This window comes from Tursiops truncatus, chromosome 3 (genome assembly GCF_011762595.2).
Source record: "Tursiops truncatus isolate mTurTru1 chromosome 3, mTurTru1.mat.Y, whole genome shotgun sequence".
In the NCBI taxonomy this organism is placed as follows: domain Eukaryota; kingdom Metazoa; phylum Chordata; class Mammalia; order Artiodactyla; family Delphinidae; genus Tursiops; species Tursiops truncatus.
In genome coordinates this window covers 26,851,569-26,874,882 of record NC_047036.1, presented here as the reverse complement: position 1 = coordinate 26,874,882, position 23,314 = coordinate 26,851,569, and the positions used below count along the sequence as shown (strand labels likewise).

The window sequence follows — 23,314 nt, the reverse complement described above, 5'->3', positions numbered from 1 at the left end:
AAATGCCACAAAATAGAGTAGCGCTCATCCGAGGCGAGGGTGGATGAGGAAGCTTACAGAGGAGTTGGGATGTGAACTGCAGATAAAGGATGGATGGACCTGATTAGAAAGCAAAGGGTTTTCCAGGTGGGAGGAACAGTGGGAATAAAACGTTGCTGGCAGGAAAGTGCAGGGAAAGTTTAGTGGATGGCAAGTAAATCAATTTGAGTAAGTCAATTTCAGCATAATTTGACTGAACAAGGAATAGTGAATAATAAGCAATAAAGGAAGACTGAGGGGGTAGGGCTGTGACACCAGGAACCGAATATGGAAGCTGACCTCTGAGGATTGGGAGTCATTATAGGTTACTGAACAAGAGAGAAGCATTAGGGCTTCCCTGGTGGCGCAGTGGTTGAGAGTCCGCCTGCCAATGCAGGGGACACGGGTTCGTGCCCCAGTCTGGGAAGATCCCACATGCCGCGGAGCGTCTGGGCCCGTGAGCCATGGCCGCTGAGCCTGCGCGTCCAGAGCCTGTGCTCTGCAACGGGAGAGGCCACGACAGTGAGAGGCCCACATACTACAAAAAAAAAAAAAGAGAGAAAGAGAAGCATTATCACAGCAGTATTTTAGGGAGACTGACATGGCAGTGGTGAGACAAATGAGTTAAAAGAGGAGAGCTTAGAAATAAGAGTTAGGAGGCTGCTCCCTGCTAATTTGGGGTGAGGTTTAGATAAAGGCCTGGTTTGGCGGCAGTAAACATGGAGAGGCAGAGATGGATGAGAATCTGATTGGTTGTGGAGAGTGAAAAGGGCGCGAGGTCTACTAATCGAGACTGAACTGACCACGAGCCACGGGATTCAGCAGTTTGGCATGGCCGTCGCTACGGCCACCGGTCTGCCTTCAAACCCCAGCCCTGCCGCCTAGTAGCTGGGAGGCCTTGGGCAAGTTACTTAGCCTCTCTGTGCCTCTAAGGTGAGGAGGTTGACCGTAGTCCTGCTTCGTAGGGGTGACGTATGGATAACCATGTCTGGTGAAATAAACGAGCACAGTTTAGGTGCTTGGCGCAGCCTTGCCATGTAGGGAGCTCCCCATAAATAGCCACTGGGGTTGGATTGAGATGGGCGCACGCTCCTTCTCCTTCTTCATTCTCCTTCCGAATAAAACGCTGAGAACAGTCATCAAGGGTATACGACTAATACACCAGGGGGCCAGCTCTATTTAGATAGGGCCTCTTGCAGGATTTTCGCCTGAAAGCATAAAATACCTTTGACGGCACCCACGACGGCCACAGCTGGGGGAGCACAGCTCTCACGCACAGCTGGGGCTTCTCAAGCATTTGATGGAACTGGTCCACCCCCGCCAGAGGGTGCCCAGCACTGGCGCCTGCAAGAAGGGATGTGGAGGAGGGGCCGCAGCCTGGAATGCAGCCTCCCAGACCTGCCTCACCTGACCCTCTGCACTGTGACGGGCTTTCCAGAAAAGCGCTCTGTCTTCATCTGGTCTCTGGGGCCACTAGGTCCCATGGGGAGAAGCCCCACAAGCACCAGGGATTTCATGGCTTTGATGAGGTCACTTTCCAGCAGGCAGCAGGATGCCTGGTCTCTCTTGGCCCACTGGAGTGGCCGTGGAAAAAGAACCCCCTTTTGTCTACACTGGAAAATCCGCCCCCATCCACTAACACACTTATGAGGTGCCGCTGTTGCGTTTGGGACAAAATCCCGGCTTTCTCAGGGGAGGCCTGGGGTGAGGGCAGCCCCTGGTGGGAAAGATGTTCTTTAGGGCACACGAGAGTCCCTCATGTTGCAGGGGAGAACGTACTGCTCTGACTGATCACAGCTGCTAGCGTCATTGCCCAGGGGGGATGAGGTCCAGGGAGCGGTCCTTAAGGTCCTCTCAGCCAGTGGCGGAAATCAGGATGTGTGTGGCAGGTGTGACACACTGGTCCAGCTGAGGAGAAAACAGATTTGAATGAAACTGCTCACGCCCTCTGAGAGCTTCATCACTGTCCCCTCCTGTCCCTTGTCTGGACCTTTTGGCGGGTGGGGGAGACAGTGTACGGAAAAGAGACCTCTTTCTCTTCATAGTCTCTCATCTCATCCTCTAAGAAGGCAGGACTAGGTGTCATCAAGCCAAATTGCCTTGAAAAGGCTCAAAAATGGCCAGCTGAGAGTTTTGTCTCCTTATCCAAGGAAACAGGAGAGTGTGGTAATCGTTCTTTTGAATGCTTCACTGTGTGGCAAGTTTGAAGTCCTCCCAGCAGGCTGATGAACTCGGCACTATGATTATCCCCATTGTCACACAGGTTACACAGCCGCAAGGATCAGAGTCAGGATATAAACCCCAGGAGTCTGGCTCCACTGTGTCTTCGTCTATGAAATGGGAATGATAGGGCTTTGGCAGCTATGACAGGGATGCACAAAGCCTGCAAAAGGAATTATTTTTCGTGGTTCTAGTTTGATGATAATAGATCGCTTATTAAATTGCTAATTTTTTAAAGATCCGCAGCCATTGGTACCTCTCCCAATAGTAGATGCTATTTAAGTCAACCTCAGAAGCCCATGATTTAGGGTTAGGGTGAGGCCCTAAATCAATGGTTTTTGGAGCTCCCAAGGGTTCTTCCAGGGACATACCTCCCGCTAGTTGCAGTCATGAGGCATCTTTAGCCTATTGTGGGGTGTTGGGTGTTCATGAAGAAATTCAAAATGGGTAGGATGTGGAATGGAAAGATTCAGGGAGGCCATGGTCCCCAAAGTGATGTAGGAAAGTAGTGATAATACTCTGTGCTATGGACTGAATGTTTATGTCCCCCTTAAAATTCATATGTTGAAGTCCAAACCCCAGTGTGGCTGTATTTGCCTCCAAGGAAGCAATTAAGGTTAAACGAGGTCATAAAGATGGGGCCCCATCATAGGATTAGTGTCCTTATAAGAAGAGACACCAAAGAGCCTCCCTCCTCCCTCTCTCTCTCTCTACGCACACACACACACACACACACACACACACACACACACACACACACACACACACACACACACACACACACACAGGACAGGCCATGTGAGGATGCAGGAAGAAGCCAGCCATTTACAAGCCAGGAGGAAAGCCCTCATCAGGAACCAAACTTTCCAGAACTGTGAGAAATACATTTCTGTTGTATAAGCCCGAGCCTATGGTATTTTGTTACAACAGCCCAAGTAGACTGAGACACCTGTGCTTCCTGGAGGTTTCTTGGCTCCGCCCTTCATTCCTGCCAGGACCCAACCTCCAACCCTAGAGTCAGCATCCTGATGCAGAACCTTCTCAAACTCCAGTACCCAATGTGTCATTGGTGGTATTGCCAGGGGACCTCACTGGCGGTGGCAACAGCAGCAGCAGGGCCCGGGACACATTGATCCAACCCTGAGGATTGCTATGTGTTTCTTGGGCTTAAAGTAAATCATGACTAACTTCCCAGAGAGTGAAGCAGCTTTTTACAAGCCAGAGTCACCTGTAGATGCTCCAGGCTATTGACTTGTTTAGTACCCTAGAAACTGAGGAGCTCTTTAGAATGACAAAACTGACTTGAGACCTCTTCAGAGTGGGCAAGGCACATAATAATATGAGGCCAACGTGGAGCTATGTGGTGTCCTCAAGCTGTGGAGACTCAGGATATCATTCACAAAGATTTCTCCCCTTACCTGCCAATTCAAGGTTTGCTCCTCATTTTAATAATATATTCTTTTCTTATTTCTGCAAATTTCCCTGTCCTGGGAAGAAATTCTTGAGTTCTTTCATGGGTACCATTCAGACAGCACAATTCATCCCATCTGCTAATTAATCTTTTACTTAAACTGGTCCTAGGAGACCAGAAAGTCCTCGGAGAATATGGATATGTGCAGTGTATGTTGGTTGAATTATAAACAGGAAAAGGTTTCTGTGGGACGTATTTTTTTAATGAGAACACATTGTTATACTGTGAGCATGTGGCATTCTTGCTTAACAGAAACATTTACAAGAACACATACACATTTATATCCAAACACCAAATGAAGATATCTTAACTGACCAATTTGCACCAGAAATAAAATATATTATACAAAACAGGGGTTATATCCACAGTCATTAATTCTCGTTTTCTACACAAAACAACAATAAATTAAATCACATTATATGCAGATAGTTCTACTTACATTCGAATAATAAACTGTATGTAGCTGTCAGCTTTTACTTTTACTTTTCTACCAGACTCATGGTAGGTATGTACTGTTCGGTAGTCCTATATAGTAAATTATCAGTGAATAATATGGCCCAGAAGACAAGGGCTGCAGAAGTAATCCCCCACGTGTCTGTTCTGTGTCCTCTTGAATTCAATTATGCACCATGCACAGGGAACAAAACTCAGATTCCCAGGACCCAGCAGAAAGATCTGCAAACTCACAGCATCTCCAGGCTGTTATGGGCACCTCATTGCTGTCTTGTAGGACACACCACACTGAACATTTTAAGATCTTGGCATTGAATAATAAATAGGATAGCCTGTCTCAAAATCCAAATTTTCCTCTTTCTCAACCTTCTCTGAGCAATTATTATGTGCTATGACAGCTTTGTTCTCCTAGCAAATAGAATACACTTTGGTAGCCTATGTTGTGACTTACCCTGGTGAATGGGCTCTTTATTCCTTGCACGTAGAAATTTAGGTCTTTAAACATGTGAATCAAAGCAATGCAGCACTGTAGCTAACTCTTAATTCTGCTTGTTCAAATATGTCCCCTAGGAATCATCCCACACCTGATACATCAAAGAGTTATTGTAATATATGGATTTTTACTTCTGAGACTCAGCTCCCACTGAAACCCCTTCACTGTGTTTGAAGTGGCTTAAAATATGAACATCAACAGCATCAGCTGGTTTAGAATTGCTTTGCCTTTGGTAGGAATTAACATTAGTGGTTAATGAGAAATTTGAACAAACTGCAATCCAGCACCTTTCGAAAGTCGATTTAATCCTGGAGTCTAGCTATGGGGGCACACCTGCAAGCTCTACATGCTGAAAACCGAAGCCAGGTTTGTTGGAGCATATGCACATCAGAGGCTTGAACTGCCCTGGGAGCACGTGGTCAAGTTAGGTAAGGGTTCTGATCAAAAGCCAGCTACATTCTTACAGCCAGCACATGGTCTTCTTTCCCCCTGAGGAAGCATGGAGGTACTCACAAGCTGCTACCTGCATGGCACGATGCTGTTGCATCTTTGGAGCCATGGTGGACAGTGGAAAGGGTGTTGGCGGGAGGGGCGGTAAAGATGCTGGCAGCTGGCAACACTACCCTCTTCTGTTTCTTTCGGAAGAGCTTGATCCTGATTCTTCTTGCTGGGTGTGTCCCAAGCTTCTTACTGAAGAGGAGCTAAATTATAGGTTATTCTATAGTTCTAAAGATCAACTGAAAAAGAAACAGATTCCTCTGAACAGCGCCACCTCATTCTCTGTGCTTCCGCACTGCCCCCCAAACATACTCCATGTTATTAGTTTCCACTTTTTCTACTGAAGAAGAAACTCAGCTCGTCTTCAGCTTCCTTATGAAGCACTGAACCACACGGCATAACTAAACCAACCCCATGAAACGTAGACCGAGGGACCTGATTTTGGTTGGTGTTTGGCTTTATGACTGCATCCACTCAGGATCCGAATGCTTTGTGTCCCAAGAAGCATAGGTATGTGTTCCTTTCAGTTTATAAACACTCCCTTAATACCAGCGGCATAATATTCTATTTGGTCTCCTAAGAGACTTCCACAAACAGCTACTTTATGCTCACTCACAAGAAGGTGGTCAGCCCACTGGACCTACTCCGAATTCCTGTCTCTGTCTGTATAAGGTCTATACAATGGCCTTACTTTCACGGTCAACGGCAAATCTCACACTCCCAAAATCGGCGGCAAGCAGAAGTAAAGTGGTCAGTTAGGGAAGCAAAGGGCACAGGTGCCTTGAATAAGTTAATGATACCAGGAGCATGTGATTAGGGAGAAGTGCTTGACATTCCAAAGCAAAAGACTTTGAATTTACGGAAGACGAGAAAAGGAGGCATTAACTTTCCCTACCTTTCTCCCCTTCCTCCATTAAATATAGCTTCTGAGGTGTAAAGAACCATTTTAAAGCCTGTGGAACCATGTCTGCAGTTCAGGAAAGGACAAGCTGATGGTTCTTCCTAGAAATGTAGTGTTTATAGGGACTTCCTTGTGGAGCCTGTGGTCATTCTGGGGGAAGCTCCACACTCTACACAGAAAGTTCTTCCTGGATAGAAGTGATCACCTAGAGAAAGCTTTTATTTCTGAGTCCAGAAAAGAAAAAATCTAAGATGATGATGATGACCATAAAAACCTATACTTATTTCCAACACCAAGAGTATACACACAAAAAGTATATACTCATTCTGACCTGTATCAATGTCAGCTTATGTTTGGCCAGATAAGAAAATACTGATAAAGTATCCCTTTTGAAATCTGAACGCCCTGGAGTTCAGGATAATAATTTATGAACGATTTAAGAACTAAAGTCCTATTTATTTTACCATATGATATGTGGCTACTGGTGAAGTTGCCCCATGAATAACTAGTTGTCAAACATGTTAGCAGTTAGGAATTTCAATCCCGATTTATAACCTCCAGAAGTCTTAACCCAGGGTAACCTTGGGCCAAACACCTACACTTTTAGCAAACGTTTCCCAACTTAAGGGAGCTTTAAAAACTTAATAGAGTTTTGTAACTCATGTGACAATTTCAAGGAAGAAAGGATAGCAAACAGACATGTAAATAAACAATCTTAAGAACACTAGAATCACTTTAAGATTGGAAGAGAATGGCGTCCAAATACCAGAAACCTCATGATTTGCTCTACCATTTTTTTTTTTTTTTTTTTTTTTTTTTTGCAGTACGCAGGCCTCTCACTGTTGTGGCCTTTCCCGTTGCGGAGCACAGGCTCCGGACGCGCAGGCCCAGCGGCCATGGCTCACGGGCCCAGCCGCTCCATGGCATGTGGGATCCTCCCGGACTGGGGCACAAACCCGTGTCCCCCGCATCGGCAGGTGGACTCTCAACCACTGCGCCACCAGGGAAGCCCTGCTCTACCATTTTTAAAAGACTAAATTCTCACTTAAAATTTTTAAGATTTTACCTGGGAATATAATATTAAGTTTAGAACTATTCCTCTACCTGAAGTAGAAATAAAAGATATTTGCTTTAAAAAGGTTAGCGTTAACAGTCCCTATATAAATTCTAGAAAGGTTAGAAATGTTTCTACCCAAAGACTGCAGCCAGGTAAGAGTGTTTTTTCCCTGTAATAAGCACATAGGCTCAAAATTTTAATGTTTTTTTACAAACACAAGATAATAGAGAATGAGTATCTCTAAAATACGTGGAAAACATCACTGAAAAACATAAATGAGAGAGAAATAGTCTCTCAACTCACAAAAATAAGATGGATGCAACTCTTCCATTCTGTTTTCACGTTGAGTCCTGAGATGTTACACGCGTCACTTTCCTGGATTTTACTTCCCAAACTGTCTTCCTGTGTCAGAATTTCTGGCGCTGGCCTCTCTTGCCTGCTTTTTCCATCCTGTTTTGAATTCAGCACTTTTTCATTTGCACCCAGCATGGAGAACTACAACATAGTCCCTTGAGTTGATCAGAGTTCATTCTTTTATCATGTTCTCCAACTGCCTGCGTTCCATTTTTAAACAATAGAGGGGGAATGTGCCTCACGCAGAAATAATCCATTCACTTTGGCTGAAGTAGGAGTGGCGGACACCTCCAGGGAAGCAAGCTCAGGCCAACTTCAGGACACGCGGCTCTCACTCGCCCTGCCTCACCTCCACCATTACCAGTGTGAGCCACAGCCTCCATCACTACCTAGGAATTGCTCCAATTCTGATATTCCCCTATTTTCTTAAACTGCCCCATTTTCCTCCTATAGATGGTCTTTTCCAGACATTAAGATAATTTTTAAAACTATTTTCCGGCTGCTCAAAACATTATTGAGGAAAGACCCTCGTGACGTCATGATAAGATGGGACAGTGATCTGGCAACTTTCCATTCTTCCCTCATTGTCTATTTTCTCCACAAATTATACATGAAAGCGGCAACCTGAGTTTAAACCTATGAGCAGAGTACTAGGCACAAAGTAGAGATTTGGTATATACTTATTCAACCCTGTCCAAATTCCTCATATCCCTACGCCTGTTACATGGGTTACTAGTGGATGACTGCAAGCCTCTCTGGAGTTTACTAAAAGGGAATATAGTAGCTATTTAGATTCCCTCTTTTAACCAAAATTGTCATTGTGAATTTTGGTAAAATGTCATCTATTAAATGTATCGTTTCTGTGCTTACTGTCAAGTTCTAACTCTATAAAGTTCTTCTTGAGAAAAAAGGACCGCCTCCCTTTTATAAAACCTGACTTAATTCTATTAAATTTCATCCTTGGTCTTGACACTCATCACTGGCCAGAACTGGAAGGAGTCTATCCCTAAAACAAGTTGCATTTAAAACAGGTAAATTGATGTATTCCTGTAGAGTCTATAATCTAAGTACATTTCCAGATCTCTGTAATTAAAGCAGCAATTTGTATTGGGCTACAGCCACGGGGAAGAGGAAAAGAGGGGGAAAAAGAGAGGCATCTTTCATCATTATTGGTTTGTTGTACACTTTACCCATGCTTTTAAAATAGAAGTGAAATTTAATCTTCAAAATGAAAAAATAGACACATTTTCTAATAGTAAAATATAAGATTAAAATACTTAAAAATAAAGTGTTAGTGTGAAATAGGGCTTTTTTATATTAAAAAATGAAACATCTTAGATTTGCTTTTCTTGTATAAATCCTCTTAACTTATTAATAGTTACAACTTTCCAGAGTAGCTTTTATGAGACGCTGAAGGAGACAGGGGGCAGGGGGGGATTCTTTTTCAAGATATGAAGTCAGGACCTGAATGTATACATCGGACAGAGCAGTTTTCAACTTCAGATCTGTCCACCAGCCCTAGAGAAAGGAATGATGTATTTCCTACCTTGAGACTTTTCATTACGTTTTCTTCTTCTTGGGGTTAAATTCTTTTCAAGGATATTCTACTTGTAAAAATTATTTTATTCTAGCTATAAAACATCTCATTTAAGAAAAACACATTTTATAGCCTTGCATAAAATCCCCGCAAAAGCCATCAAGATATGGAGACATCAGACCTTCAAAACATAAATCTGATCATGTGCCCTTGAAATAGTATGAACGTTGAACAAAGTGACGTTATATTCTTATATTTGTTTGTCACGAGATGAAAGGCCGGGAGGCATATGGTGATTAATAACAGTTCCTGAGCTTCTAAAGAAATTTTACAACGAAATGACTAACTGCTTAAAAGAATGAGTTTTTCAAGAGCGCCCCTTCTGTTCCATTGATGTTTTTCATCCCATTTATCTCCTTAAAGAATCTCAAGCCAAAAGAATAGGCTTCCTTTTAAGCCACCGAAAAATGGGATCTGATGGAATCTTCCCGTAACTCCCGATGTTTTCCAACGTTGCTTTCTTCTTGCTGGTTTCGCCTCTCAATGGTTATTCTGTATTTCTTCCTGGGTAAAGGGAAAGGGAATGTAGTAATAAAACCTCGCTTGGCTACAAAATACTATGGTTTCTCTTACAAAGAATGCCCTCAAGGGACATCTGGGTTTGGGTTAATAAATGAGAAGTGACACAATATGAAACCCTGGTCAAAGATTAAAGTAGTGTGCCCTAAGGCATTGTGCCCTTATTCAAGGAGGAAAATTGGCCTGCTTTCCCAGACGCCATAGAACAAGCCTTCCCCTTCTTCCCTGGGTGCCTCGTGGGTTAAGTCTTGTCTATTCTGCCACAGAAGCTCTCCCCAGCTCCCAGGATATGCCCTAGATAAAGATCAGATGAAGCGTACAGGAATACAATTGTCCCCACAAAGAGTCACATACACCCGCAGTTACAGTTCCATACAGAAATGAAAAAAATCATGGTCCACTGACTTAAGAATAAGCCACAAACTCAACCACCAAAGATTGCAGAGGAATGAACAGGTCTCAAGATGCGAAACTATCGGTATCTTGAACACACATAAATATTACAACTTTACAAGACTCGGGGCTTAACCACAGTGGTCACTAAGCATGTGGGTTCTCAAATACTGAGCACAGATGTCCTGAGAGCATAGGCTGCTTGGAGCCACTACGTCCTCTACAGAAGGTGAGCCCAGCACCTGTTTCTAAACTGGAGGAAGCCGGAGACTGGGGAAGTTGATTCTCCCTTTGTCCAGATTCCCTCTCCACTTTTGCATGTGGTGGGCGGTAGGAATGGGGTCAGAATATTTGTAAGCCAAAGACAGCAGTGGTTCTGTGGCCCATAGGGGGAGGCAATAGAAACCTTGACCCACTGCCTGGTATGCTAACCCACTGACCACCAAACCAGCATCACACCAAAGGAATGGCTCAGTTCTTCTCACCACATGCTTTTTGGGTAAGAGCAAGATAGGCACAGGCCACAAGGAGGATCGTTCGAAGGCAAGTGGCAAAGGGGAGTGAATTTTAAAACCTTATAAAGTGGTTCTAACCTGAAAAAGTAGAAGGCCATTAGCAAACCAGCTCCTAGTAAGGCTCCCACAACAATTCCTGTCACCGCTGACTCTTCTAGGCCACCTGCTTGAAAAAGAAACAGAGATAATCTGAGTTCATGTTGAGAAATAGCTAGAAATCCCTCATTCTGACGTTTCAGTCATTGAAAACTTTCATTCATTGGAAGGTGTTTCTCAATTTCCCACTTGGGGCAAATTTTCCAATTTTCCTTTCTTTTTGAGAACTATTTTCTAGGGGATCCTGTTCGTTGTTGTGGCAGTGGTGGTTGTGGTTTGGTTTGGGGTTTGAGGGTTTTTTACCAAGTGCAAAGCTTAAAAAGCACTTAAGGGCTTCCCTGGTGGCGCAGTGGTTGAGAGTCCGATGCAGGGGACACGGGATCTTGCCCCGGTCTGGGAAGATCCCACATGCTGCGGAGCGGCTGGGCCCGTGAGCCACGGCCGCTGAGCCTGCGCGTCCGGAGCCTGTGCTCCGCAATGGGAGAGGCCACAACCGTGAGAGGCCCGCGTACCGCAAAAAAAAAAAAAAAAAAAAAAAAAAAAGCACTTAAGAAAATACTAGATGAATGATTGTTACAAAAAAAAAAAAGTGAGCACAGTGGGGATAAAGCAGGTTCAAGGAGGATTTGAAGAAAACTGGAAACTGAAGTTTTCAGATCTAGCCACACTCTTGAGTTTACAGGCAGAGAAGACAACCATGGAGACCATGGGACTGAGCCGGCTCTTCTCATTTTCAGTGTCACTTGGATGGTGACACTTCCAAGTGCTGGAAGATTTGGTGAGAAAATTCATTGGGTTAATGTTCTGTTTCTAGATGTTCTCTCACCAAAGCCAGAGTTTCATGTCAAAATGTCTTATATAGCTTTGTGAAAATGTAACAGTTTGAAACAATCAAGTTCAGTAGTGTCCCAGTTATTATATAAAAACGATAAATAGCTAGCTTGTGTAGAAAGAGTTCAGGACACAGTCTTATATGCATTCGTATTTAATCCTCAGAGCAGTCCTAAGAGTGGGATACATTTCTTTCATTTTACATATGAGAAAACTGAGGCTTAAAGAAATAGAAGAACACTCCTGGGTTCACAAAACCAGTAAGTGACAACAGTGGGATTCCAAATCCAGGCCCAATAACTCCAGAGACTGTGTTCTTAACATATTTCTGCCTTATGCCTTCCCGTAATTATTGCATATACAAAAATACCTCACAGGTTAAAGACTGTTCCCAAGACATAAGGAGCACACACACATTAGCCTAAAGTGAACAAGTTCCCTGAAAAGTCGATACTCACTTTGCCCTCCCTCAATAGCTTATCAAAGGGTCTTGCTAAAACAATGATTTCCAACCATTTTCCTACTTTTAAGCTCCTTATGAGACCCTCCACTTGCTTCTATATTTATGACAAGGCTGCTCATAAATAACAGATTTCACACTTATTTGCCAATTTGTAAATTTTCAGGTGCCTAAGGGACACTGGTTCTGAGGGATAAGAGAATAAATACAAACTTTGAAACAAGAGATGAATAAGCGAGTGACATTTAGTATTTGATATTTTAATCCTCCCTAAAAGTGTAAACCTCAAATACTAAGAAATTATAGTACAAGATGTAAAAATAGGGAGATGCCTTCTACCACTTTGGAAAAGGATGGAAGGGAAGAAGGACCTAGAAGCCTCTGCTGAAGGCGGATGCCAGTTTGTGAACTGTTCCCATGGGTTTACCACATCAGAAACAGGAATCTGCACTTTCAGGGCATGACCCCTGCATTATACTGATACCATAGATGATGAAACACAGAGCGAATTAAGTCTCTAAACTTACATGCTTTGCAAGGAGAGCTGTTTGTGTGCTCCACCATTCTGGTTTCATCTATTCTCAGCTTTAAAGGTCCCCAAGGATATTTGACGTTCGGTCGCATTTCAAAACGACCTTCTTTTCCAAAGTAATCACCAATAACCTATATAAAGGCAAAAAATATATACATATACACACTGAAAGGTCAAAGTTATCTGGTTCCAAAGGAGGCACAGAGTGGGCTCCCCTGTCGTTCACACTGACTACAATGGTGTGTTTCTGAGGACTTTGTAGGTCAAGATTTTCAGGCGCCAACAGCACTCTTAAGGTGAGCATAATTTATGGAGAGCGGGCTCCCCATGGCAGGGAAGGTGGTTATACAGAAAGCAATAAGCTGGGAAGGCATGGCTTTTCCCTTGCTCACGGGAGAGGGTACTGCTTCTCCCACCTGCCACAGAGCAGCCCACGTGGTCAGCCATCTGTCAGGCCCAAGTTCCTTTCAGGGATGAGTGATGTCAGGACCCATCTTAAGGGTCCCAGGCTAAGTGGGCCTCACACCACTCAGTTAGCTTGGCATATAATTCAAGCATTAAAAAGCGTCTTCAGGAACTTCCCACTTCACCCTCCTCGGGTTGCAAAACTATTCCCCATCCTGACTTCAGGGGTTACATTCTCCTCTCTGATGAATTTACCCTATTTACACCCCACTTCCAAGCTGAACTCCTTTTCAATTAGCTCCTGTGGCCCCTGAAAAAAATCAGTATTCTTTTATGGGTCAGTTCAAGGTTCACTCTCAGTTTCTGGTTCAACAGCCGTTTCATCAGCTCCCTGAGCCCTGACCTAGAAGTACCTTCGCACCCAGGTTCTCGGGATCCGTTTCCCTTTTGTCTGGGCACCGGCACCCTGCTCCTGAGCGGCCTGTGACACTCCCTCCCCCTCTCTCTCCTGAAAGAGGCCCAGCAAGCTCTCATAGGCCATTTCATGTCAGAATGAAAAGAATTCTAGATAATCACCAAACTAACAATCACTGGCATGTACTGAGCACATACCAAGTACTTTACACACATGCACTCCTGACTCCTCACCACAACCCTATCTATAATAGACGGTTACTATCCACCTTTTATAGAGGGGGAGACTCGAACATACACGAGACCCAGACCATCGAAGAGTAAAAAACCGTGCAGTAAATGCAGCAAGTGTGGGTCCTGCCGGCTCAGCCCCTCCCACAAAGGCCAAGTACGTGTGGACTGAGAGAAGACAGTCCTTCATGCAGGGTCGCAGGAAGTGTGACAGGAGCATCAACTCCGGGTGAGAGCCTTCAGAGAAGCAGAGAGGGAGCCTCATTATGGGACCTGAAACACTGCCTATTCCTATAATCTTTATTTATGTATTTATCATGTAAAGTTTATACAGTCCTTTTCTAGGTTCCATTTTATCTGGTGTTTGTGATCATCACGTGAGGTCAGCAAGGGAGTGATTATGATTTCCTCATTACAGCCGAGGAAGCTGAGGCCAAGAGCTTGACACCCCAGGAAGTGTCAGAAACTCCTCTGTGTGTCCAGGGCACCCTTATCTCTTCGTGATGCTATCCTGAAACTCCATCATCTTTTGAAATACTAATGCATGTCCAGTTTGTACCCACCCCCGCCAAAAACAATTTTTTTTTCAAATTTTTAGGGAGGAAGTAAATACACAATTTCACTTTACGTCTCTCAGCTGATGATGCTGTCCTGTATCTTAGGACCGAGGTGTGATTCTTGGCCACTTGAAAGGTAGGATTTCCCCACTTAGGATAAACGTGGAACCATTTCCTGAAGTCTTCCCTGATACCCTCAGCCAGAAGGAAGCCCTCTCTTGGAAACTCCTTGTGTGCAGCTCATTTTATTTGGAGGCTGCTTTCGGGGCAGCTATTTGGACACCAGGACAAATACATTCCTTGGAATTTCAACAAGCAGAGGAGCGGCTGGGGCAGAAGTCCTGTTTGCTTACCTCCTGGGTGCCCGCTTCCGTGTCGGTCATGGCAATCACGGAGAAATCCCCGTACCGGTCTCCATTGGCATCTATGGACACCTGCCCGGCAATACCTAGAGGATGAGATGGAAAGGACTCCAGTTGGTTACTTAAAATGCCTCTGTCCGCCAACAAAAACAAGAAAATGAATCGACAGGACTTTTTTAAACAAACTCATGCCACAGGGAATCTCATCAAACTCGGAGCATTTTTGTTGGCATTTGAAAAGACATTGTAATTTCATCTGTGTCTGCATTCCTAAATTCTTAACATTTCTCCATTTAAAAATGAAAAGAAAAAGAAACAAATGACCTTCTTTGGGGAATATGTTAAAGAAGAAAAAAAAAGATTAAGGCTAATCCTGAAAGCAGTATGCTTATCCCAGAGTTCTGTATTAATTTTTTTAAAAAATGCAGAGCGAGAAGGGGAGCTGTAGTACAGTTCCTAGACTTGTCATGGGTTCACGTTATCACTGGGCAAACATTATAAAAGAAAACCCTTTCCAGGCCCAGGACTCAGTGAATGTGCTTGCCTGTGGGCTCCTTGGACGCCCAGGAGAGCAAAGGGCCTGCTTCGCAGGTCATGGGAGCCAAGAGCAAAGCTGAGCTAGTTTTATCTCACTTGTGTTCATTCATTCATTGTTTTGGGGGTTTTGTTTTTGTCTTCCAGTTTAATGGAGATGTAACTGACATATCTCACTGTGTGAGTTTCAAGTGTACAGCATAAAGGTTTGACTTAACAGGTACTGTGAAATGAGTTTAACATTCATCATCTCATATAGATACAGTAAAGTATTCATTGTTTATCCAGTGATAACTAGGGGCTGAATTTAATGCTGAGGCAAAGATGATCTGGACACAGTGTCTGCTCAAGAGAGAGACAGCCTAGACAAGGGGTTTATTTTGGTGGCGCTGGAATCCAACTGCCTGCATCTGAATCCCAGCTTTCACATTTCCTAGCCTATGACCTTGGGCAAGGATTTAGCCCACGGAGCCTCAGTCTCCAGGACTGTAAAAGAGGCATAATAGTAGCTCCCTGCCAAGAGGCTGCTGAAAAGGTTAAGTGAGCTGAAACAGGTAAAGTACTTTCAACATGGGTTTAAGAGAAGTCGGTCGTTTCCTTCTTTTGTCGTTACTTCTATCGCTATGCCTGGAATCTGGGAGAGGACATTCTGACTGTGCCCACACCACTCAGAAGAGGAGCTGGCACATCTAGTTGGAGACTCCTGGGGGACTCAGTAAAAGAGAGCAGGTCTTTTATAGGAATGTTGATGAAGCCTCTGTTTCAGACAAGCAGCCAGCAGAGTGTGGGAGTGTTCTAGGCAGAAAGGCAGCCCTGTTAGTATTTACAAAGCCACAAAAGCTGAAAGGAATCCAAGGGACGGTGAGGTTTTGGGGGAGGTGGCCCATGTGTATGGAAGGGAACAGTGAGACGTAAAGCTGGAACAGCTGGAACAGGGTGGCCAGAGCATGGAGGGCCTTGAGTGCCACACAAAGGATTTGGATTTACTTTGGTTAGCAATGGTGGCTTACAGCAGCTAATCAATAAAAGCAAATACGTATATACTATTAGTTGATATTAAATATGTCTATATTGCAATTTTCATTAACTAAGAGAATTTATATGTCAGCCACATTCTAAGTATTTGTTTTCTTTCAATTTAAACTGCGGCAAAGTTCAGTGTAATTCTTAATTGGCACCTCTACTGATGTGGTTCTCTCCGGAAGTAAAATGAATGTCTGGGAAAAGGGATCCCAAGGGAACGCTCCATCCTCTAGTGTGGTTTGGAGAGGGCAAGTATGTGGGTTTACTGTCCTCTGGGTTGCTGTTTGAAGGCCCACTGATTTTTCCAGACTTTGGTCTACTTTGCCGGAAACAGAATGGAGCTACTATTCATCTTGATTTCTTTGTCTTCTTAACATAGACTGATTACAAAGGATACACCTATCTCAAGCTAGCTTATCCTTGACAGTCTATACAACTTTTAAGTAATTAATGTCATTTAAATATATATATATTTATCTCCAAACATATTGGCTGTCTAAAACCACATGCCGTTCTGTTCAGAGGTGTTTATGATGGTGTGTTCTGCTACGTGTTTTGCAGAGTATTTTATAAGGCAAGGTGGCCCTAGTAATCCAAGACCTCACTACACTTTAAGCTATTACAATTCTGCCAAGAAATGGGGTGTGAACCCTCAGGTGGCCAATTAGCAAGTGAGACTTCACCTGAGAGTATTGTACATAAGGTGAGATCGTCAGGCTGACAGCAGAATTTTCCTGTACATAAGTAATGAGACTTTCCACCCTCATTTCTATTGGCCTGTAGCGGAGCTCAAGGTTTGAGCCACAGTCCTATCTACCTTGTCACTCTGACGTCTCACACAGAGAGGAAATTCAGCTTCTTCCCAGGCCATTTATTGAAAACCTTGAGATTTGGTCATAGGTTTCACGGTAATGAAATCCAAATCTGTCAAATAACGTCCAGAGTATTTTTCCCTTGACAACTTTATGGTCACTTACAGTGACCATTAAAATTTAAATGGTTTTTAATTTTAGAACAGTTGGAGATTTTTTTATAGTTCTTTTGTGGGCTACCCTCAGATTGATCATTGTTTAGCAAATAAAAGGGGTTCTTCAAACAATTCAAGGTCAAAACTTACCTTGGCTTCAATTATCTTTACATTTGGACAAATGAGATTCTAAGTTTAGACTGAACTATACAGTTGATTGTTTTGGGACTCATTTCGTATTGCCTGTGTAGACCCAGCCCTAGAATGGAAGCATCAGGTTGGCCTATGGGAAAATTTAGTCCATGTCCTCTAAAGAAAACTGAGTTCCAGCCATTGTGGGCACCTGCCCTTCCCTTAACAACCTCCCTCAGATGACCAAGAGCAAATGACCACATCGTGTAGTGAGGAGTAACTAGGAACAGGATGTGGCCTACCAAGGTCATGTCCACACATGCCGGTTTCTCAGTGCACAGGACACAACTTCTGGGAAATTTGACTCAGTCCTAATATGCCCCCTGACTTATCCTATTTGATTCCAACTCCTCAGCTGAAGCAGTCAGAGGTCGAGCAAGATAATCCTGGAGGCTTATTTTATTTGTTCATGTCCTACAATCTGTCCAGAGTTAAAGCAGATGTCACTCTAGTTTTGAGTAAGATGTGGCATCCACTGAAACCACCAAGGAGAAATGAAATCCACCAAATGTCACCATAGCTGCTGCCCAGACAACTCTCGCTGGAACTTGACCTCTCTGTACCGTCCTACCCTTTCTAATAACCAAGGGCAAGACGAGGCAGTGGAGTGGATGGGAGTCCCAAGGGAAAAAAAAACACGTGCCCCAAATCTAGCCTTGATAAATACATATAGGCATAGCCCCAGTGCATTAAAGGACGAGTTGGCATGATGCAGAACTGAAAGGGTCTTTGTCAGTCATCGGCTAGTCCAGCCCCCTTAGTACTGGTGACAAAGAAGAAGCCCAAAGGACTGAGGTCACAGCCAGTGGCTAGGTTGTGGGTTTCCTGACCTCTGGTCAGTGACCTGTATGGCAGCGGTCCTCAGATGCTACCCACCAGCATACTACAGTTTATTTTCCTCAGCCCCCAGAAAGCCCCCATCTAAAAAAGACTCAAGACAGATCCTGACCCTCGACACCCTCTGGTGGCTTTCCATCTCACTCAGGTGGAAACCCAAGGTCCTCAGTGCAGCTTCCGGGCCCACAGGATCTGGCCCCACTACCTCTGACTCTGGCTACGATCACACTGCGGCTCACATACTGCTGCAGCCACACCGGTCTCCTCGCTCTTACGGGGGCCCTCAGCACTCTCCTGCCAGATACACTCAGGGTCTCTGTGTTTGCTGCTGCCTCTGGAATATTCTCTCCTAAACATCTACATAATTTCTCTCACTACTCTGAGGTCTCTACTCAACCACCGCTTATCAGAAAGACCTTCCCAGACAACTCTATTTAAATTAGCAGTCCTACCACACCCCTCCCATCACTTTCCAGCCCCCTAACCTGCTTTACTTTATAGCCCCTGAAGTGGTATATTTATTCGTTTATCGCCAGTTCCCCCTACCACCATGGAAGCTCAGTTGATTGCGGGGGATTTCCCTAGTTCACCGCTGAATCCTCAGCGCCTTGACCGGCTCCTGGCACATAGTAAGTGCTCAAGAATATCTGATGCATGAATGAATGAGTGAATCTGAAGTTGACATCCGCAGGGCTCCAGCAGCTGGATCATTCTCATATTGAGTCTCATGTTCATTTTTTTTTGACTGATGGGGAGGTGAGAGGAAACTAGCACTCCACATGCTATTACCAAGAATATGGACTGGTAGACCTTTCTGGAAGATATTTGGCAATACCTAATGCACTTTAAAAGGTACCAACATACTTTTGGACCCATATAGGCCATGACTGAGAATGTTCCCTATTGGATGTACTCACAAAAATTCATCAAGATGTGTAAGATCATAATAGCATTTTGCATAATAGCAGAAACTATAAACAACTGAAGTGCCCATCAATAGGAGACTGGTTACAGAAATACTTGTACAGCCAAACAGTGGAAAAATATGGAACCATCATGTAAAAATGTGCTGAATCTATGAGCGCTTATATGGAAAATTCTTCTACTTGACATACAAGTGAAAAAGCTAAGATGAAGAATGGCATTCATAGTATGACCCTTTTGTGTAAATTTTTTAGATAAGATATACAAATGCATATGTGCTGGCAGAAGGCATAAAATATTTTTAGGCTGAATCATAGGAAATTGTTAATAGTGATTACACTGGGGACAGGGGACTAGGGTGTGAAGGGAAAACTTTCACTTTTCATATTGTACATTTTTGTAGCATTCAAATTTTCCAGCCAAGAATGGTCTCATTCTTGTACAATGTTTAAATGTCAACGGAGATTGCTTGAGTGATGAGATGACGAGCCATTTTGTTGTTGTCATTGTTCTTATACTTCTCTGTTCTTAAGCAACAGCTGGTATTCACCATTTTAAAAAATAAAATATAAGCAGAGAGCTCAAATGGACCTGCTTATCATCTCAAACCTCCTAGTTTTGAACAGAGGAATGTATGTCTGGGATTATTCCTTTTAAAACTGATCACAGGGCTTCCCTGGTGGCGCAGTGGTTGAGAGTCCGCCTGCCGATGCAGGGGACACGGGTTCGTGCCCCGGTCCGGGAAGATCCCACATGCCGCGGAGCGGCTGGGCCCGTGAGCCACGGCCGCTGAGCCTGCGCGTCCAGAGCCTGTGCTCCGCAACGGGAGAGGCCACAACAGTGAGAGGCCCGCGTAACGCCAAAAAAAAAAAAACTGATCACAGAACTCTTCACAAACTGATTATTTGTTGTGAATGGGGCTTGTGATTAATTTTAAGAAGCCTAGAGCTGTCATCTAGTAATCAGGAGACAAGGCACTTCCTATATCAGTGGGACTCTTCCAAAGCACTTTCACAAGTTTATCTCATTTAATTTTCACAACAAGCCTGTGAAGTGGGTTGATCTCAACTTATTCTCCTTCTTCTACAGCTGAGAAAAGTAAGACGCTGGCAAGGTCCCAAGGTTGTAAGAGAGAAAAACAGAACCAGGAAAGAAGCAGCTTGGTCAGCTGCAGAGTGTTGTTGCCTTGTAGACTGAAACCTCACCTTCAAATGTTCTGTTCCAAGTCTGCTGGATAATTTTCCCTCCATCCTTCTTACTGTAACCAGCTCTGAGTACTTCATGTAAAGCCAGGACGTAGAGGAGGATGGCATCGTGGAATCCTTCAACAAACATGTTAACCTGGAAAGGAAAGCCCAGCTGGGTGAGCCCAGACAACAAACGACTCACATTCGGGAACAATGTGGGCAAATCCAAGTGGTTAACAAGTTAGACTCGAGGCCTGTAAGCGATGGCAGAGGTGTGCGAAAGAGTAGCTAAAAAGACTCATGCCACAATCTTCTTGGCACTGGCTTCGTCAGGAAAACCCTTCCCCCGTTTGGGAGTTTGGAGAGCAGACAAGATATTACAGGAGTCAAGAACACTGTACCTGTGGGCCAGGTTAAGTATTCCAGGTGCATCAGCCTTTGCCCATAGAGGCCTCTGCACACGTGCCCTCCTTCTTCCCACATCTGCTCTCTACCTCAAGCCAACCAGAGTCCAACCTTCCCCCTGAGGTCTTCTCCATCTTCACCAGCCCCTGTGATCTCCATGCTCTGAATGTAGAGCATGGCTAAAAACACAGTAGGGATCCATTCATTCATATTCAAATACTACTGAACTCCTAGTAGAGCACAAAGGGGGCAAAGAGGAACGGACGCTGCCATCTCTGCCTGCCCAGCATTTCTGTCCTCTCCTCTACCAGCATCAACATCTCAGTTTCTCTTTCCAGTTTGTGTTCTGAGTAGTTCCAGGGCATCTGACCACTCCCTACCTCCAGTCCCTGCCAAGCTCCAAAGACAAGAATGGAAACAGCCCATTGGTTTATCTCAGTTGAGTCCTGGCTCAAGTAAGATAGCCCTTGCGCTCAGAAACATACAACTTCATGTGAAATTGGAGAAGTCAATCCTTCTGAGCCTTGTGTCCTTCTATAAGCACCATTTGGCAAGTTCTGATACCACATTTAAACCCACTGTAACGTCATTGAACATGAACTGAGCAAATACAATCTTGAAACACTTAGTAGCTTACAGATTAGGTATAAGAGTACCCCCAAATTCCAGCCTTCTTCTTTCAGAAGAATGGAATTCCATGCAGCAGAGTGAATTGGGCATCCCACAGACAACCACGGTGAGGCATTGAGAGAGGCATTCCTGCCCCAGTCGTAGAAAGAAACCCCGGAGGAAGAGAGCCACCTGGTTCAAATACACAAACATTCACAGAAGACATGGCTCAACGTCCAGTTCTTCTTGGCCTCATCCCACCCTGAAGGACAATAAGTCGTGTTTGCATCAGAGGAGCAAATATTTCAGAATTGCCAAAGCCTAGTGCCGAGAGGCAGGCTAGAATAATGGTTAAAGAGCCTGGGCTCGCCACCCAGCTCTGCCACTTCCTGGCTGTGCTTTTGCACCACTCTGGGTCTCGGTTTTCCCCATCTGGAAAATGAGGAAAATACTCGTGCCTATCTCAAGGGGCTGCTGTCATGTTTAAGTGAACTAATAGATGTAAAATATGTAAAAGTCAGCACTCCCTGTTACCTTTGTTGTTATTGTCTAGAGACAGAGAATTATAAACCTAGGAATCCTGCTTAGCTTCTAATTCCTAATAGCAGTGTTCAGAAAATAAGGGATCTAATTACTATTACAACATATCTTATTGACCCACTTTACACTTAATGGAAACTAAGCCTCCTTGTTCATGCTTTCATATTCCAAACAGTTCTCTTCCACAAAGTCACGTCCTTAATTCCACCCAACTGCGATGGGTGCAGCCCAAGCTAGTCAATTCCACTGACCCTCTGGGAGAGGCAGAGGACAGAAGAGTATGGTTTACAGGAGACCCCTCAGTTAGCTGCTAGACCCAGAGTCTAATCCTGGCCCTGACATGTTAGTTGATCTCTCAAGTCTTCAATATCCTTATCGACTAAATGTGAGTTCAGTATCTACTCATCTCATAGAGCTCTTCTGGGGATTAAATGAACGAGTGCACGTAAAACATCTAACACAGCTCTTGGGACTGTGAAAGCAAATGGTAGACATTAGCTCTTACTGTTAGCCATCAAGTCTCAGAGTCATTATTTTTTTAGGCAAAGCAGAATGGTGTAGAAATAAAATCTACTAGTCAAAGATAATTTTCTGCTGATTGTGCTATGCTAATTCAATTTTCCAGAGGAATATGAAATTTTCACTTAGGCCACGAAGTCATCATGGCTTGAGAACGTAGCATGCTGATGAGTTAATGAGTGGACTGTAGCTGTGTAACTTAATCCTCAGGCCACAATGAAAACTATTTTTTCAAAAGATCAATCTTCCCTTTGATAATTGTATAAAAACCACCCTGCTACAGAGGGAAGCATCATAGAATCGTGGAATATGGGAAACATAAGATGCCTTTGAAAAGCCCTGGTCCGATCCACTCCTTACTTTGAGAACCTAAAGGCATCACTCACCTGCCATCTCCCTGCATTCTGTAAGTGAGAATTGTTCCACCTATAGTCCTTGCTCTGAGGGAGTCTAAGACAGCCCCTACTTAGACTGTGAAGTACCAGCTGCTGGACATCACCTGTCCACCTCGCTCCCTCCTCTTTCTCAAAATCCTAACCCTGGGCCGCCACGCTGCCACTGGCCACCCAAAGCACTGGACACGTGTCCCAGCACCACCCTCTGTCTGGCTCTTGAGCTCCCTTCCTTCTTGATACGCCCTCTGAGCTGCCCCCTCTACAATCGGGATGGGAAGAATAATTATCTGGCTGAAAAACATGAACTTGGATTACTTCTGTCCTCACAGGCTTAATGGTAGAAGAGAATAGATAGGCTCTCAATACCTGCTCGCGTCCAAAAACTCATTTTATCTGGGTTTGCAAATGAAATGCAAAATTTACCTTCTTTCCTCTCAAATTGGCTGAGTGTCTCCTTCTCCTGCCAAAATTAGCAGGAGAGCTGCTGGCCCCCACTGAGGTTCACTCACACCCCAGCCCGCTGCGGGGGACGTTTCATAACACCTACCTCATAGGACCTCAAGCCAGAAGCAAGACCCCAGAGACCGTCTTTTCTCGAGGAGAACATTCTCACATCCACACGTGTTTTTTAATGGGAGGAAAGCCCATTAGCACATTATAGACACTGAAAATTGGAAGTGCCAATTTATTTAAAAAAAGAGGGAGAAAAATAAATCCAGAGTATTAAGTTGCCTTTGGAACACTTTCCACTGGCCCCCAGGCTGAAAGGAACGAGGTCATCTGGTCCGTCCTCCCCCACCCCCCC

The 23,314-nt window shown here is 44.3% G+C and overlaps 1 protein-coding gene across 4 annotated transcripts in view; it reads right to left on the bottom strand.

The window, feature by feature from the left end:
- Window positions 1-3,889: 3,889 nt before the first annotated feature.
- NPR3 (natriuretic peptide receptor 3) overlaps window positions 3,890-23,314 on the bottom strand; it is a 70,029-nt gene continuing 50,604 nt past the window's right edge. For 2 of the 4 annotated variants that reach the window (XM_019930182.3, XM_033852778.2), the window contains exons 4-8: window positions 20,060-20,195; window positions 14,369-14,463; window positions 12,404-12,539; window positions 10,568-10,652; window positions 3,890-9,566 (exon numbers count right to left, since the gene is read on the bottom strand). In XM_019930182.3, coding sequence (XP_019785741.1) covers window positions 9,455-9,566; window positions 10,568-10,652; window positions 12,404-12,539; window positions 14,369-14,463; window positions 20,060-20,195 — 564 coding nt within the window. In that variant the 3' untranslated portion in view covers window positions 3,890-9,454. Of the gene's footprint in view, window positions 9,567-10,567; window positions 10,656-12,403; window positions 12,540-14,368; window positions 14,464-20,059; window positions 20,196-23,314 lie in introns of all 4 variants that reach the window. The other 2 variants (XM_019930181.3, XM_033852777.2) reach the window with 1 other exon arrangement.